The 19,156-nt window shown below is 47.5% G+C and overlaps 1 protein-coding gene across 2 annotated transcripts in view; it reads right to left on the bottom strand.

The window, feature by feature from the left end:
- Positions 1–13,189, bottom strand: part of cfap46 (cilia and flagella associated protein 46) — a 368,598-nt gene extending 355,409 nt beyond the window's left edge. For both annotated transcript variants that reach the window (XM_072479134.1, XM_072479136.1), the window contains exons 1-4: positions 12,998–13,189; positions 12,108–12,232; positions 4,118–4,249; positions 1,079–1,143 (exon numbers count right to left, since the gene is read on the bottom strand). In XM_072479134.1, the coding sequence (XP_072335235.1) occupies positions 1,079–1,143; positions 4,118–4,249; positions 12,108–12,232; positions 12,998–13,049 (374 nt within the window). In that variant the 5' untranslated portion in view covers positions 13,050–13,189. The remainder of the gene's footprint in view (positions 1–1,078; positions 1,144–4,117; positions 4,250–12,107; positions 12,233–12,997) is intronic.
- Between the last annotated feature and the right edge of the window lie 5,967 nt (positions 13,190–19,156).

The following is a 19,156-nucleotide window of genomic DNA, read 5'->3' as shown; positions in this document are numbered from 1 at the left end:
TTATTCCTGTAAATCCAGTGACACTACATAAGCAATTAAACAAAAATGGTGGTTAGTTTTCCGTAGCAAGTCTATTTTGGGATAACACTGCAAGTTTCATTGATTATAACCTGGATAGAGGAAGAATTCAAACTTAAACAATGCTATGCAATTGATTCTGATTATGGATGGCTGATAGATCCTTTTTAAATTTTGAGTAGCCAAACATTCACAAGCCAGCAAATCCTGGTAATACGTTTTTGAGACCTAAAAGACCCATTGCGCTTAATTTGGGGAATGAGTGTGGGGAAGAGACTGATCATTTTGAAAATCCTGAAAAATCATAAATCAAAATAAATGAAATGAAATGAAAATCGCTTATTGTCACAAGTAGGCTTCAAATGAAGTTACTGTGAAAAGCCCCTAGTCGCCACATTCCGGCACCTGTTCGGGGAGGCTGGAATGGGATGGTATTACCCAGGGAGAAAGTGATGCATCCCAATTGCACAACTGCAGTTGGGGAATAATAATGCCTAAGACACACCCTGCAAGTAGTCTTGTAGTTAGTTCCTGCAGCAAAACAGGGAGGAACAAAGTTGCAACATGATCAGGGCCGGAATTCTCCAGTTGTTGGGATTCTTTTTTTCCCCGCTGGCAGTGCGGGCTTCCTGGTGGCGTGGGGTCGGCTTAAATGGGAAATCCCATTGACAAGCTGCTGGAACAGAGAATCCCGTCGCCAGCGAACGGGCATTGCCAAGAAACAAGTGGCTCGGGGGCTGAGAAGGCCGGTTTCCTTAAGTAAATGTGTATCATCCCAGATCTAATGGAGTTACATTTCGGAATACTTCACAACTGTGCTTCATCTGTCCGTGGAGAGATCTGAGAACAGCACAAAAACGTGTGGGTGAATAATGCAAAGTAACATCTGAAGGTCCAGACTTATCTGATGTTGCTAAAAAACTTAGAAGGATGGAAGGAAAAAAATAATTTATCTTTCTTTTCCCAATCATATAACTCGTGTACATTACATCAATGATATTTGAATTATTTTGTAATTATAAACATAACATTTTCATTTGCTGAACTGAAACTATCATACCTCTTTTCGGCTTTTGAGTATGTTATCGTCGTAAGGATGCACCGTGTAGCCTTACTTAAATCAGACTGGAAGAGAAAACAGGCCGTTAGGCAGTCAAAACAATCACCTTATCCAATGAAAAGCAATGTAAACTTAGAAATGGGGCATTTTCACATTGTGGAAGCTCACACCATTCAATATCAACCATTTTGAATGTGACAAAAAGCTTTTAGGTTTGAAATAAAACAAAATATAAAGCAGTCAGCCTTTGAAAAATAAACATTGGTTAAATTATGATCAAACATTCATGAATTTCATTGTTGTACTTCATGTTGATCAAATTGCATGCAATACTTTTTGAACAAGAACATATGACTCATCCCTGTTCTTCACACTATGCAGTTTAGAGAAATATGAAAATTATGTTTTCAATAGATTTATAAACTCCATTGGAGGAACACTGCATGATCATTTAACTATAAATTCCACTTCAAAAAATTATGAAATTGAACTATCCAAATTAAAAAAGACATTGGAATGAATTTCACAACCAAACACGGATGGATTTGGGGTCAGGTGCGATGGTAACATTTTTAGGGCGCGATTAGGCTGGATCTTCCAACGCTTCCAATGGTAATTGGATGGTCACTGCATTCATAAACTTCCCCCAACCTATTGCTGCACCTCAATTCTTCCCGGATCGAGTCTGGATTCCCGAGAAATGGTCCCAGTGTCCCTCGGGTGGCTCAGTGGGATTGCAGTAGAATTGGGGAAAGACAGGACACACTCCCCTTTTATGGCACTAGTTGGCACATGTAACATTAAATGTCCTGGGCAGGATTCGCCATCTGCTGCTGCCGGAATCGGGAAACACAATTGGACAGCGAATCGGTTTTGACGCCAAAATCATGGTGAGTGCTGGTTTCACATCAAATCCGCAATTTTCCTGTGCCTCGCCAGCGGTGTCAATGCGTTCCACTTCGCATGTACAACCAACGCTGTTGGCACATCATTAGCGGGCCTGATCCCGTATTCTCCAGGGCCTACGTGATTCTCCGCCTCACTGGGGCGAATTCCCGGCGGTGCGGTTCACTTGTGCTTTTAAAAATCGTAAAACAGGCATCATGGCTGCTGAGGGAGAGAGAGAGAGACGGGGTACGAAAAGTGTCCAACAGTGCCAGAGTGTGCTGACAGTTGTGCTCTTGAGCTAGGGGTTTTTGCCAGGACGGCAGGGAGGGAAGGGTGAGGGGGGAGTAGCGGGGGATGGCCAGGAGGTGGGCTGCGAGGTTGTGAAGGACGGGCATGGAACACCATTGCCGCGGCCTGCAAGGCAGCCATACAGCTGCACATGCCGCTTAAGGCCATTGGTCTTATAGGTGTTCCCCCAGACTATCCCCAGGTGCCCTCTGGCACCAGCCGACTGATCAATAGGATGGGCATGCTCCAACCCAACCGGTGCCATCTTGTTGGCTGGGATGGTGCGTGTGGGCAGTGAAGTGTGTATATGAGGCTGCAGCTTGTCAGCCTCCTGAGTGTCAATTGCGAATCCAGCGAATCTGTTACCGTTTCTCATTGGATTCGATTGGATTCCACGTGGCGCCAATGCTAGCCCCTCAACGATCGTTGAATCGGTCCAGGTGCGGAGCCAGTTTTGCTGTTGTAGAAGTCTACGCATCCTGCCCCAGCATCAACAGGTAGTCTCAGGAACGAAAAATTCTACCGCCTGTCTTTCAGTGTTAATGAATGGTACACAAATGTGTAGGTGTGCACGGTTATAGGGTAGGTGAGTATGAGGGTGGACAAGGTGGGTAAGTAGGTGAAGTGGGTAAGGGGGTGAAGTGAAGGGTAAGGGGGTGAAGTGAAGAGCATGGGGGTGAAGTGAAGAGCATGGGGGTGAAGTGAAGAGCATGGGGGTGAAGTGAAGAGCATGGGGGTGGGTGAGAAGGTAGGTGGATGAGTGGGTAGGTGGATGAGTGGGTAGGTGGGTGAGCATGTAAGAGAGAGCGGGTAGGTGGGTGAGGCATGTAGGTGGGTGAGGAGAGTAGGTGGGTGAGGCGAGTAGGTGGATGGGGTGAGTAGGTGGGTCAGGGGGTAATCAGGTTGGGGGTAGTTACATCTTGGGGGGACAGTCAAGTTGGGTCCTGAATTTTGAGGACAAGGCAAACCTGGGACATTTTCCACATTGTTGGACAAATGCCAGTTTTCTAGCTGTTTTGGAACTGCATGACTAGGCATGGTTAGTTCTGGGACAGACACCTTCAGCACCTAAGTGGGAATTGCCCGGGAAGTTTGAACTTCCGATGGACAATTGCTCTGCTCCCTGGGACCCTCAGCAGATGTCCCTGACTTTGAGCTCGAGATTTCAGACAGTTCCATAGAACCTACCTGAATAGTTACCCAGGAAAAATCCTAGTCCAACTCTTGTCCAATTCCAGAACTGCCTCCCGTCAGAGTGACTCAGAGTGACCCCCGCCTAGCCTTTGATCCTCTGACCAACAGCCCCCACCCCTTCCCCCATTCAAATACCCTCTGACTACTCCCACTGATGAAACATCAGTCAAGATTTTTGCTCAAATTCTGGATTGGGTTTCAGAAACAAAAATGTAAACCATTGTTTGCTACATTTTCAAAGTATGAGAAGTATGAAAAGCAGAGAAATAGTGCCAGTCATTTCACATTTGTCTGTTCTGTAACTGGAAGTTTGCCGGTTTACTGGTTCGTCTTGTGGTTCAAAGGGATGGTTTTGGTGCCTCCCTATCCAATCTGACTTTTGCACCCCAGCCACCTACATTTTCAAGTGAGAAACAGGTGTCTGGCAGTTAAACATCACTCTCTTTATCTTTTAATAGGAAAGGGAAACCCGTATTACAAAAATATATCATCGGATTTGTCGTGAGCAATGCCACAGGAGATCTATAGGCATTTTCAAAACCACACACGCCTGCATGGTTACAAATAAACTTTTCACACAGCTTTCTATGTTCAAGTTCACAAATTTTAACATTTAACAGCCATTTAAGGTTTCTCTTCTGAAATAATTTCATTATTGCATTTACTTACAACATCCACAGAAGACTTTGGAGAATACAGTTGAGCTTGGCAAAGATATGCTCGACCCAAAAAATGATTGTGAGGGAGTGTTCCCTTGAAATACATATTCAGGCAATCCTGGCTAATATCTCGTCGTTCAAACTAAGAGAAAACAGAATCTGGTATTTAAGTGAGCATATATTACAGGAACAATTTGTCACAAAATAGGCAACATGTTGCGGCTGTTCAGGCCGACAGGATCTTCCAGTCCCGATGACGGCACTCCTCCATCCCGTGTTTTCCGGCAGCATGGGGTGGGTTCAAAGGGAAATCCCACTGACAGCAGCGGGGGCGGGGGGGGTTGCGGAGATCCTGCCGCCGGTCATGGCGGGGCTGCCTCCCGCTGCAGAGAAACACACCATTGAGAGGCCAGAGAATCTTGTCCTTAAACCAAAATATCAGTTACAAATAAAAAAAACGACTGCTTTCATTTTCTCTCCAGCTATGCTGACGACAAAATATTTGAAAACTTGTCTAGCATCATAGAATCATAGAATTTACAGGGCAGAAGGAGGCCATTCCACCCATCGAGTCCGCACCAGCCTTGGAGGGAGCACCCTACTTAAGCCCATGCCTCCACCCTATCCCAACTTAACATTATGGACACTAAGGGGCAATTTTAGCATGACCAATCCACCTAACCTGCACATCTTTGGACTGTGGGAGAAAGCCGGATCACCCAGAGGAAACCCACGCAGACACGGGGTGAAAGTGCAAACTCCACACAGTCACCAAAGGCGGGAATTGAACCCGGGTCCCTAGCGCTGTGAGGAATCAGTGCTAACCACTGTGCTGCTTCTATGGAAGCTCAGTTTGCAAGATCTACCAAATCCCTTCCTCATTGGGAATATTTATAAAGTACAAAGCTGCAATTGCTGTTCGTCTAAAGCAAAGTATTCAGCATCTCAGTTCCAGATTTAATTATAGCCTTAATCCAAACAAGGCAAAAGAACTGAATTCCAGAGGTAAAGGTAATGGGGACAGCCCTTGACATCAAAGGCAGCATTTGAGAGTGTGGCAATAAATATACTGGAGTCAATGGGAATCAGGGGTAAAAAGCTCCACCAGTTGGAGTCACGCACAAAGGAAAATGTTGAGATTTTTGCAGACCAATCATTCAGCTCCAGGAAATCACTGCAGGAATTCCACAGTGTACTGACCTAGGTCCAACCATTTCAACTGTTTCATCGAATCACAGAATGGTTACAGCACAGAAGGAGGCCCTTCAGACAGTTGTGAATGTTATAGATCTGTGCAAGAGTAACTCAGCTAGTCTCACTCTTCTGTCTTTTCTCCACAGGCCAACAAATGTTGCTCTTCAGATATTTATCCAACTCCCTTTTGAAAGCCAAGATTGAATTTGTCTTCCTTGACCTTCCCCCATCATTAAGTCAGACATGGGAAAGCTCACTGATGATTGTACAGTGTTCAACTCCATTCACGGCTCCTCAGATCTTTGGACAAAATTCAAGCATAGGCTGATATCCAGAAAGTAACATTGAAGCAATTAACATCTCTAACAAGCATTGGTTAGCACTGGTGCCTCACGGCACTGAGGACCCGGGTTCAATCCCGGCCCCGGGTCACTGTCCGTGTGGAGTTTGCACATTCTCCTCGTGTCTGCGTGAGTCCCACCCCATAACCCAAAGATATGCAGCATAAGTAGATTGGACACGCTAAATTGACCTTAATTGGAAAAAAAAGAATTGGGCACTTTAAATAAATAAAAACATCTCTGACAAGAAAATCTAACCATCTCCCCTGAACATTCAACAGCATCACTGAATTCCACACCATTAACACCCTGGGAGTTGCCACAGACCAGGCATTTTACTGGAAAAGTCATATAAATACTGTGGCAACAAAGGCCAGTCAAAGGCTGTGAAATCTGCAGTGTGTACTCATCGCTTGACACCCCAAAAACTTGACTACCATGTTACAATCCAGTTAGGGAGTAGTACCTATTTATTTGAAGTACACAACGTTTAAAATTCTAGGTACTTATAGAATTATAGAATCCCTACCGTGCAGAAGGAGGCCATTTGGCCCATCGAGTCTGCACCAACCTTCTGAAAGAGCACTCCACTCATGTATACTTCCACATCCACCCCAACCTAACCCTGTATCCTAATTGAAAGTATTAATTTATGTGTGGCCTACATAAACCATCACAACAACCCTGTTGCTTTTACTCCTTTCCAAAATCAGTCTATCTATCTGCTCCTCTAGCTCCCCCTGGCTGTGGGAGGCCTGTAGTAAACCCCCAACATTGTGATTGCACCCTTCTTATTCCTGATTTTTACCCATATAGCCTCGCTGCCCTCGGAGGTGTCCTCCCACAGTACAGCTGTGATATTCTTCCTAAACAGTAGCGCAACTCCTCCACCCCTTTTACCTCCCCCTCTATCCCGCCTGAAACATCTAAATCCTGGAATGTTTAACTGCCAATCCTGTCCTTCCCTCAACCAGGTCTCTGTAATGGCAACAACATCATAGAGCTTGGATTAGTACTTGAAACTAAGTTCATCTGCCTTACCTGTTATACTTCTTGCATGAAAACAAATGCACTTCAGGCCACCAGTCCCGCTGTTTTCAGCAACATCTCCCTGACTGCTCTTCCTCAGAGCCATAGTGGCTCTATTTCCTCGTTCTCCCTCACTTTTTTCACATTCTGACCTATTGCTCCAATACCCACCTCCCTGCCATACTAATTTAAACCATCCCATGTGACACTAGCAAACCTCGCGGCCAGGATATTTCTGCCTCTCCAGTTTAGATGAAATCCGTCCTTCTTATACAGGTCACACCTGCCCCGGAAGAGCTCCCAGTGGTCCAGGTAACTGAAACCCTCCCTCCTCCAACAGCTGTTTAGTCACGTGTTTAGCTGCTCTATCTTCCTATTTCTAGCCTCACTGGTACGTGACACAGGGAGTAATCCCGGGATTACAACCCTTGATATAAAAGGCCATATCCACCGCCTCTACAAGGCTTAACGTCTCAGCAGCCATAGTGCTTTTTACCACTCTCCTTATTTTCTTTGTTTCCCACACAAGAGGGCAACATTTACCATTGTTCCCCAAAAGGAAAATTATAAAACCTCCTGCGCTTGAAACCCCATCACATAAATTTGCATTGGACGTATCACGATAAACTATGAGTTTCAAGTGCCTAAGGTCCCCTAAAACCGGGAACCTCAAAACACATTCCTGCATTTTTAGTTTGGCCAACGCTTTATTTGCTCTTAATTATGTCTTCCACTTTGGGATCTTTCATTTTTGTACTCAACTTTAAGACATCAAAGCTCACGTCCGGTCTAGTCTGTCTACCTAACCAATTCAGTTGCCCAATTAAACTTCGCAGTTGCTCTTTTTTCATCTTTGAAACCATTGCGTCTTTTTGTGAAACCCGGCCACGACTAATTGCTATTGGGCTGATGCTTTCCAAATAAGATTGCTGGCGTAAAGTTGCCCCTAACTTAGTCTGTCCGATTTCCAGTCCAATATATTTAAATGAAATGAAAATGAATGAAAATCGCTTATTGTCACAAGTAGGTTTCAAATGAAGTTACTGTGAAAAGCCCCTAGCCGCCACATTCCAGCGCCTGTTCGGGGAGGCTAGTACGGGAACTGAACCGTGCGGCTGGTCTGCCTTGGTCTGCTTTCAAAGCCAGCGATTTAACCCTGTGCTAAACCTGCACGGTAAAATGCACCGAATGCCTAACTTCCAACCCTGAGTTCTTTCCTCTAATCAGAGATTACAATAGCTTTGAAATCACTAGTTCCACCCCACAAAAAATCATCGACATGCATCATAAATATGCCAGAAAGATTTCCTTTATAGTGCCAGTAAAACATTGCTGGATCTGCTTTCAAATAGGATTGCTGACGTAAAGGTGCCCCTAACTTAGTCTGTCCGACTTCCAGTCCAATATATTTAAATGAAATGAAAATGAATGAAAATTGCTTATTGTCACAAGTAGGCTTCAAATGAAGTTACTGTGAAAAGCCCCTAGCCGCCACATTCCGGCGTCTGTTCGGAACTTTAACAAAACTGACCTTATCGAAAAATACCAGACTCTAGACGCATCATTTAATCCATATACACATTTGTTCAACTTCCAGAGTACCCCTTCTGTGTTAACTGCCTCTTTCGGAGGACAGAGAAAAATGTCTCTCTGGAGCTGATGCCCCTGCAAAAAGGCAGCTTTTCTATCTATAGATTTGCATCCCCATGCCTTTGTGGTTAATAGAGCCAAGATGACCTTTAAAATAACCTTTCCTGCCTTAGGGGAATCTACCCTTAAATCCTGATATTCTAAGTTTTCTTCAAATCCCCTTGCCACAAGCCTGGCGTTTGCCTTATAAGTTCCAGCTGGAAGAACATTTTCCATGCAAATCCATCTGTGGGATAGAGCTCTTTGTCCCCTATCCGGTACTTCTGTGTATACCCCAAATTTACTCCAACTATGCAGTTCTTGCTGTTTGGCACCTTTGATAACTTTTTCATCTAATTTATTGGAAGCCACCAAAATCTCACGTGCATGTGGGCAACTTTTTCATCTAATTTATTGGAAGCCACCAAAATCTCACGTGCATGTGGGCTTCTACTCCTATTCATATTCATAGCCTTACTCATGTTCCGAGATCTTGATGAACTACGTCCCCTCTCCTGCCTGATATCTCGTTCTGTCCTACTGCTACTTGATTTTTCCCTTCTGCTGTGGGATGTCCTTTCAATAGTTCTCAACCTTTTACTGCGTACCTGTTCACTATCTGATGTACTATCAGAACTGGCACTGCGTTTCTGTGCCCTCCATTTTTGAACGTTGTGTTCCCAATCCATTGTCTTGACTCCCTCCCCTGAATGCTTTACATTCAACCAATGTTTGTACTTTCCAGTGGCCTTCCCTGCTCTACTAATAACGGTTGCATCCTTCCATTGACTAGACACTTCAGGCAAGTATGTCACTTTTGTACCAACTTTTGGCAGTTGCCCTTTTGGAAAAATGGCCTGTTCCAATTCATCAGAAGTGTTGTGTTCCTCGACAGAAACCCTGTCTAAATCAGTTAACTGGTCCTCATAGTTCTGTAACATGTGTGTACCAGGTGACGACTCTGGTCCCTCGTCATGTCTGTCTGCTCTGTCTAAATTTGAAAATTTGTAATCTGTACCCATTATCCTTGATGAATGTACCCTAACAGTTGCAAAATAATTGTTTTGCCATCTATGCCAATGATCTTCCCTGGGCCTTGCCATTCATTAAAATTGTCTCTCTTATAGTATACTATGTCTCCTTGCTGGAAAACGGTATTTGATGACCGTACATTATGTCTTAAAGCTCTGCGAATTCTTTCAGAGACTTCTGCTTCAAAAAAAGCTTTTTTACTGTTATGTAATGCATTTAAATACTCAGCAAAGACAGAGCTAATTGTAGTCTCTTCCCAAGCTGGAGGCTGTTCATCTAAAATTCCATCCATTTTAGGATTTCTACCAAACACTAATTGATAGGGACTATAGCCCCCAACCATCTGCAATGAATTCTTTGCATGTACCGCCCATGCTAAAGCTGAATTTAGCTTGCAGTTTGGTCTATCTGCCAAAATTTTCCAGAGCATGTCATTTATTACCGCATGGGTTCTTTCACACACACCATTACTAAATGGGCTTTCCGCAGCCATATTCATAATTGTGATATTCACGTTTTCACACATATCCCTGAACTCATCATTAGCAAATTCTCCCCCATTGTCCATAAGGAATTTTGCCGGTGGGCCCATTCCTGTCCCTATCCATTTTTCCACGATTTGATCCAGAATTACGCTCTTATCTTTACTTCGTACAATTATTGATTGACTTAATCTGGTTGCTAAATCGACAAAATGCAAAATAAATATATCATTGGCTTTATCCCAGATCTTAAGGTCCATGGCCACAATGTCGTTAAAATCTCTGGCCAAAGGTAGGGTTACTATCGGTCGTGCTGGTGTCCTTCTATACTTCCTACAAACTTCACAGCGGTCACTAACCTGTTCTATCAGTTTAGTATAGTCTTCATCGCTTACCCCTGCATCCTTTAATAAGTTTTTCAGCCTCCGTGGAGACGATGCGCAAACTGCCTATGCAGTTTTAATGCAACAAGCTTTTTATCAGCTAAAGTCCCATTTTCAACTGCTATTAACACATCCTTAACAACTGTGCTTGGAAATATTATTTGTCAGCAATGGAATACAATAGTGTTCCAACTGTGTAAATTGTAAGTCCACCGTCTTTCCAAAAACTGTTGCCTTATCCTGTTGCATGATGTGCAGCCACTGTCCAATACAGCACAATTGAAGGATTCTGCAGCCAACACCCTTATTACTGGCGTAAAACTGCTTGTTAATAGGACAATGCCTTCTTTCTGGTCACTATCGTTTTCCTCTTCTGACTCTTCCGTGTCATGTGTCGCTTCAAACACTCTATTATAACATGTTGGACAGTTGAAAGCATAATGGTATGAGAGTCACATAGAAAACATTGATTTATCATACCCCGTGCATTTCTGGGGTTCATCTTCCTATTGTAGGTTCTAACTGGGTTTCTGTCTTCATAATTTCCGGGTCCCGATCTCCTTCTATAGTCTTGGAACCTGTTTGTAGCCGTGCGATTTAGCCACCCTGTTAGTAGTGTATCTTCCATATTCTGCTTTATTGCAGACTGATCTATTTGGGTCATCAGAGCCATCAGAATCGAATGTTTCCCCAAAAACTTTTTTAAAGCTTCTGTCATCTGATCGAATAAGGTATCCTCATCCGCAAACTGAACTCCTGTCAAAACCAGGAGCCTATCTATGTTGCTCACTCTCGCACAGTCAAGTAATTTAAAGGCCAAAACAGAATGGAAATTCCAGGTTGTGTTTCTACAGCCTTTTATATAGTCTGCCAAATTCCATTATTTAGTCTTCCATGGAGAAATCCTCTATTTTCCGGAACCTATCAAAATCCGACCATGCTTCATACGCACTTAACAAGTCATCCTTTTTATAAATCTTATCCATATAACGTAATAGAGTCTCCAGACTTTCTTCTGAGTCTAACTCTTCCAATTCCAGCTCAGAAAACATTTGCTTCGGATTTTACTGTCATAAGGTAGAGAAAGAGCCAATGCCATACCTTGTTTTCTCTTTCCCAAAGCAGTTACCTTATTCCACATAACTACTGCACTTTCAGAAAATAAGGGGGGTAGTCATATCCGGCCATCTTTATCATAGGTTCAGCCATATACCTTCTTTTATTTTCTTCTCACTCACTCCTTGGTTTGGTCTGCAAGAGTTGTATCTTTCAACCCTTCACATTTGCACAGCAGCCATCCTCTGCTACCATTTGTTGGACATTTAGCTGCTGTTGTATAAAGAGTCAAAGGTTCTGCTCCTTTTCACATAACACCTTTATTTCACTTTAACAGACTCTGCACAAAACTCTAGCTTCACATCGCTTGACACAAAGGCCACCTGAAGCCCCTTTACATATCTGTCAATTATTGGATACTTAACATAAATGAGACAACTAATTGAAATGTCTCTTAACCCATTACTTAACATTGGATACTAAGGGGCAATTTAGAATGGCCAATCCACCTAACCTGCACAACAGAATTCGAACCCCGGTACCTGACGATGTGAGGCAGCAGTGCTAACCATTGTGCCACAGTACGCAAACATTAATATAAAGGTACATGTGAATTAACAGGCAAGCTGTTTGCCTGTTAATTGACAAGGGCAACTAAGGATAGGCAACAAATGCTGGGAACACTCATATTCCACGATCTAACAAAACAAAATGATGTTAAATATCACAATTGACTAATATCGCAATAGAAGGAAGAATGCTCGCACATTTCCAGTCTGAAATTGAGTCATAGATTTCAACATTCGGATTGAAAAACAAGCTTCTTTTTACATTGCTTACAGATGGTTCCCTACCTGTAGTGCCAATTCTGCACAGAGAACATACAAATCCGGACTAACAGTCTCGATTCCAGCTAACGTAGGCTTCTCTGCAGTGGCTACTTTTATTAAGTCGTAAGCTTCTTTCAAAGTACTGAAATCTATAAAATAATTCAACAGAAATAAATGTGATATTTATGTATTGAACATTTTAAAAACCCTTTCCACAAAACATAGTAACACAGTCCTAGATATTATTTGATAAAATGTTTCCAAATGCTAAAGGAGAGTTTATAAAATGTGAGAAAATATTAAAGCCTCAAAATGACTCCTGGTGATGTTATCAGGCAAACATTTAACAAATTAATGACATGGCACTTTTCATGGTAGTTAGGGGTGGGATTCTCTGAGCCCGCGCCGGGTCGGAGAATCACCCGGGGGGGGGGTGCGCAACTCCCGCAACTCCCGCCACGTTGATCCGATGCCGGGCCGCCGATTCTCCGGCAACCCCTCCCCCCCCCCCGCACCACCCCTCCCCCCCCCCCGCACCACCCCTCCCCCCCCCCCGCACCACCCCTCCCCCCCCCCCGCACCACCCCTCCCCCCCCCCCCGCACCACCCCTCCCCCCCCCCCGCACCACCCCTCCCCACCGCCCCCCTCTCCCCCCCTCCCCTCCCCCCTCTCCCCCCTCCCCCTCCCCCCTCTCCCCCCTCCCCCTCCCCTCCCCCCCCCCCTCTCCCCTCCCCCCTCTCCCCCCCCCTCCCCCCTCCCCCCTCTCCCCCCCTCTCCCCCCTCCCCTCTCCCCTCCTCCCCTCACACCCCATAACCTCCCCCCCAACCTCCCTCCCCCCAACACCCCCCCTTCCCACCCCCCCAACACCCCCCCTTCCCACCCCCCCCAACACCCCCCCAGAGCTGCATTTACCACTGCCGCACACCGCTGCCCTTGCCAACAAGTATTTGATGGTCGTATCCATTGTGCAGCCGTTTCACAAACTGCAGAACAGAAAAAGAACACCCGAAGCCGGAGGAGGGGAGCCGGGCCCGGGATCCAGGGTCGGGGCGGGGGAGTCTGGGGTCGAGAGGGGATCGAGCCGGTCGGCAGTTGCTGGGATTGTCTCGGGACTCCCCGGGTCCTGGTCCGGTTGCCAGGAGACGGGACGCGCCGCTCCAGCTACGGCGGCTGCAACAAAAAAGCGAAATAAGTGAAGCAGCGAAATTAACGCAGCAAACACTCAGCAGGACAAGTCTCATCTTTGAACACACAAATTGATCATTTCTGATTTGGCCAATTGACGTTGAGCAGGCAGCCCTTGGGGAGAGCCCATTAAACTACTCCAGTCCGCCTCACCTCCCCTTTGCTCCCTATCCATATGTGTGTCAGCCATGGTTCTTTACCTGAGAGAGTCAGAAAGTTCATGATCCCACTCCAGATATTCACCCAATCTGGAAAGTGGTGGGAGATGGTTGGAAATCTGCTCCTGGCCAAGGGGATCAAAATTATACACTGTATTCCAGGTGTGATCTAACCAAACTCCCATTCAATTGAAGCAAGACTTCCCCATTCCTGTACTCAAATCCTCTTGCCATAAACGATAGCATTCCATTAGTCTTCCTTTTGTAAAAATACATTTAGTGTACTTAATTCTTTTGTTTTCCAATTGAGGGGCAATTTAATATTGTCAATCTACCTACACTGCACATCTTTTTGGGTTGTGGGGGATGAGACCCACGCAGGCATAGGGAGAATGTGCAAACTCCACACGAATAGTGATCTGGGGCCGGGATCAAACCCGGGGCCTTGGCTCTGTGAGGCAGCAGCGCTTACCACAGCGCCACCGTGCCGCCCTCCATTAGCCTTCCTAATAGCTTAATAACTCTTTCTGAGAACTTGCGGTGCATAAATTTGTTTGAAGATTATCGACAATGGCTACACAGTGACTAGGCCATCCTGAAGTCAAGGAAAGTCCTAGGTAAATGTTTCTTTATCGTTTCTCATTGATGCCAACTCCACCACCTCATGAGTCAGGAGAATAATGATTAAAAAGCAAACGATTTGATATGAATATCACTGTGTGGTAAACCACTGTGTCCTTATATCAAGGGTTGTACAGTAGAACCTGCACTACAGGTTCACCTGGGCCCCTGCATGCTAGTTCCGTCCAGGAGCTGGGTTATAAACATGCATGGTTCATGCTCGCAGCCATTTTGTCAGCTGCTGTGGGAGGCCACACATCTGATACTAATAAAGCCTCAGTTTGGATTCAACTTCATCTCCAGTCAAACTGATCGTGCCTCAATTTATTCGTATCAGATTCAGAAGATGGACCTCCGGATTAAACCAGATCGCCTGCAACTGAATCCACACGCAAGCGACGCCAGAAAGGACTTCCAGCACTGGCTAGCTTGTTTTGAAGCGTATATCAACGCGGCGCCGACCCCTGTTCCAGGGGCTCAGAAGATTCAAATATTGTACTCCAGACTCAGCTCCAAAGTCTTCCCACTGATGCAGGATGCGGCCAATTACGCTGATGCCATGACTCGACTCAAAGAAAATTATGAGCAGAAGACGAACACGCTCTTCGTCACACACGCGTTCGCAACACGTACTCAACTACCTGGTGAGTCAATCGAGGACTTCTGGAGGGCCCTGATCCCACTAGTGCGGGACAGTGACTGCCACGATGTTACAGCTAAGGAGCACTCAGATCTCCTTATGCGGGATGCTTTTGTAACTGGGATTGCGTCTGATGTTATCAGGCAGCGGCTTCTAGAACGGGCCATGCGCGACCTCGCAGAGACTAAAACACTAGCGCTTTCCATGATGGTCGCCCTGCGCAATGTCCAGTACTACGCCCCCACCGCGCGGCCCACTCCTCCTACGCTTCATGGACACCACAGGCAGACGCCCCAGCAGGGGCGCTACCCAGCCAATACGCCTGCGCTACGCGCCAGCCCGTGATCTCCGGGGGGCCCCGATGCTATTTTTGTGGCCAGCAAAGCCACCCCCACCAACACTGCCCAGCACGCGCTGCCCTTTGTAAGGCCTGCGGGAAGAAGGGCCACTATGCAGCGGTGTGCCAGGCCCGCTCAGCGGGAGCGGTCCCCGTCCCCCCCGTCCCCGGTCACGGACAATGGGCGCCGTTATTCTCCTCTCCTCCCAGGCCATGTGCGAACAATGGGCGCCGCCACCTTCTCCCCCGCACAACACGTGCGTTTCATGGGCGCCGCCATCTTGCACCACCCCCGCAACATGCGTTCCATGGGCGCCACCATTTTGTGATCCCAAGGACCTCCGGGCGCCGCCATCTTGTCCGCAGCACATGGACACCAACGACATTTCAGGACCCCAACTCAACGGCTGCCTCACTACCCGACGATCAACCATGGCTCGCATCCATGGCAATCGACCAGTCCCGACCACATACTCTGACCAACGCATCCACCAGCGTGAAAGTCAACGGCCATGTGACCTCCTGCCTACTGGACTCCGGGAGCACCAAGAGCTTTGTACTTCCAAATACGGTAAGGTGCTGCTCCCTTAAGGTACACCCTACCAATCAAAGTATCACCCTGGCCTCCGGATCCCATCGCGTAGCTATCTGGGAGTACTGCACGGTCACGCTCACAGTCCAAGGCGTAGAGTTCCACAGTTTTCGCCTCTACGTCCTTCCTAACCTCTGCGCTGCACTTATCCTTGGCCTGGATTTTCAGTGCAACCTCCAGAGCCTGACCCTTAAATTCGGCGGACCCTTACCACCCCTCACTGTGTGCGGCCTCGCGACCCTAAAGGTCGACCCTCCTTCCCTCTTTGTCAATCTAACTCCAGATTGCAAACCCGTCGCCATCAGGAGCAGACGGTACAGCACCCAGGATAAAGCCTTCATCAGGTTCGAGGTCCAGCGGTTGCTTCAGGAGGGAGTCATCGAGGCCAGCAACAGCCCCTGGAGAGCTCAAGTGGTAGTGGTTAAGTGTGGGGAGAAAAAATGAATGGTCGTGGACTACAGCCAGACCATCAACAGGTACACGCAGCTCGACGCGTACCTCTCCCATGCATATCTGACCTGGTTAACCAGATTGCACAGTACCGGGTCTTCTCAACGGTGGACCTGAAATCTGCTTACCACCAGCTCCCCATCCGTAAATCGGGCCAGCCATACACCGCCTTCGAGGCAGGCGGCCTGCTATATCACTTCCTTATGGGTCACGTTTCCATATCCAGACAATGTGACCATCTGCGGCCATTATCAGCAGGACCACGACGCCAACCTCGCTAAATTTCTCCGCACCACCACTCTCCTCAACCTCATGTATAACAAGGAGAAGTGTGTGTTCCGTACAAACCGCTTAGCCATCCTCGGCTACGTAGTCCAGACCGGAGTTCTGGGGCCCGATCTCGACCGCATGCACCCCCTCATGGAGCTCCCCCTCCCCCACTGCCCCAAGGCCCTCAAACGTTGCCTGGGGTTCTTCTCATATTACGCACAGTGGGTCCCAAACTATGAGGACAAGGCCCACCCACTCATACAGTGCACTTAGTTCCCCCTAACGGCCAAGGCCCAACAGGCTTTCGCCCGGATCAGAGCTGATATTGCCAAAGCTGGAATGCACGCTGTAGACAAAATACTCCCTTTCCAAGTAGAAAGCGACGCATCGGACGTCGCCCTTGCCGCCACCCTCAACCAGGCAGGCAGGCCCATGTCATTCTTTTCCTGCACCCTCCATGCCTCCATGCGACACTCATCCGGCGAAAAAGAGGCCCAGGCTATCGCTGAGGCTGTGCGATATTGGAGGCATTACCTGGCCGGCCGGAGATTCACTCTCCTCACTGACCAACGGTGGGTAGCCTTCATGTTCAACAACACCCAGCGGGGCAAGATCAAAAATGATAAAATCTTGCGGTGGAGAATCGATCTCTCCACCTATAATTACGAGATTAAGTATTGCCCTGGCAAACTCAACGAGCCCCCAGACACCCTATCCCGAGGTACATGTGCCAGCGCACAGGTAGACCGACTCTGGGCCCTGCACGACAGCCTTTGTAACCCAGGGGTCACTCGGTTGTACCACTTCATTAAGGCACGAAATTTTCCCTACTCCATTGTGGAAGTAAGAACGATTACCAAGGACTGCCAGGTCTGTGCGGAGTGCAAACCGGCCGGACCGCGCGCACTTGTGAAGGCCTCCCGCCCCTTTGAACGCCTCAGCGTGGATTTCAAAGGCCCCATTCCCTCCTCCGACCGACACACGTATTTCCTCAGTGTGATCGATGAATACTCCCGTTTTCCCTTCGCCATCCCATGCCCCGACATGACGTCTGTCACCGTCATTAAAGCCCTTAATTATATCTTCACTCTGTTCGGCTTCCCCGCCTACATCCACAGTGACAGGGGATCCTCATTCATGAGTGATGAGCTGCGTCAGTTCCTGCTCAGCAGGGTTATCGCCTCCAGCAGAACGACGAGCTACAACCCCCCGGGAAATGGACAGGTAGAAAGGGAGAATGGGACGGTATGGAGGGCCGTCCAGCTGGCTTTACGGTCCAGAAATCTCCCGGCCTCCCGCTGGCAAGAGGTCCTCCCTGATGCACTACATTCAATTCGCTCATTACTCTGTACTGCCACTAACAGTACACCGCATGAACGTCTTTTTGCCTTCCCCAGGACATCCACATCCGGGGTATCGCTCCCAACTTGGCTCACAGCTCCGTGAACCGTACTTCTCCGTAAACATGTGCAGCTTCACAAGGCAGATCCGTTGGTGGAAAGGGTGCACCTGCTCCACGCAAACCCACAGTACGCCTATGTGGCGTTCCCCGACGGCCGCCAGGATACCGTCTCCCTCAGGGACCTGGCACCAGCAGGTTCCATCCCCACACCACCCCCGTCGTCCCGGTGCCACCCTCCCCTCCCCCGCCGCCCCCATCACCCCCCCTAGGACCGTCCGTCCTCTCCCTGCCCACCCCCATTGATGAAGAGGATTTCGGCACGCTCCCGGAGTCAACTTCGACCACGACAGCACCAACATCGCCGGCTCCACTTCGTCGATCTCAAAGGACTATCAAGGAGACAGACCGGCGGAACCTCTGACCGGCCCCCCGGATGACCAGAGACATTTTTTTTATTGCTCTGTAAATATTAAAGATTGCTAATTGTATATAGTTATCCACCACTCCCGCCGGACATCAATTTTAACAGGGGGTGAATGTGGTAAACCACTGTGTTCTTATATTAAGAGTTGTACGGTAGAACCTGCACTACAGGTTCACCTGGGCCCCTGCATGCTAGCTCCACCCAGGAGCCGGGTTATAAATATGCGTGGCCTCCAGCTCGCAGCCATTCCGTCAGCTGCTGTGGGAGGTCACACATCTGATACTAATAAAGCCTCAGTTTGGATTCACCTTCATCTCAAGTCAAATTGATCGTGCCTCACATGGGGTGCTATTTAATCCAGCAAAAAACCAACATATCAAAAAATCTTGAAAAAGCAAATATAGAATTGTCAGGAAGATAAAAACAGGACGCGAATCTCCATTCAATGCCCCTTCAATCAGGATTCCTGATCAGGCAGAGAATGGAGCACCGAGTGAAAATTGGATTTGGTACCGTTGCAATGCTTCGATCCCCCACCGGCAGCCTCAGCATGCTTCCCATCCTGCATCAGCAGGAGGATGCAAGGCAAGCATTTAAGTAAAGGTTAATGTCATTAACGGTCTCACAGCCGAATCTCCACCACCCTGTTATGTTCTGACATCCACAGTGGGAAATCCACCAGGTGAGCTTTGGTGCAAATTTTCCTAAGTGTGGCCCTGAAGCGACGGACCCTGAGGTGGATCAAGGAGGTCAGAGCATGATTGAGGAGCCCACCAAAGTCCATCAGAAGGCCACACTACCCCCACAATGCAAATCCACCCCCCTCCCCCCGCTAACAAGTAGGGGTGTTCACCTCCCACCACAGGAATAACGGGTCATCCCCCCACAGCATGCATGCATGAGGGTGATCCAACTCTCCCCACAAGCCCCCAGCCCGCAATCAGACCTCACATCAGACCCTCCATCAGAGACCCCCAACAGAGATTCCCCCC

This window comes from Scyliorhinus torazame, chromosome 16, assembly GCF_047496885.1.
Source record: "Scyliorhinus torazame isolate Kashiwa2021f chromosome 16, sScyTor2.1, whole genome shotgun sequence".
In the NCBI taxonomy this organism is placed as follows: Eukaryota; Metazoa; Chordata; class Chondrichthyes; order Carcharhiniformes; family Scyliorhinidae; genus Scyliorhinus; species Scyliorhinus torazame.
This window is presented reverse-complemented; position numbering and strand designations above follow the sequence as displayed.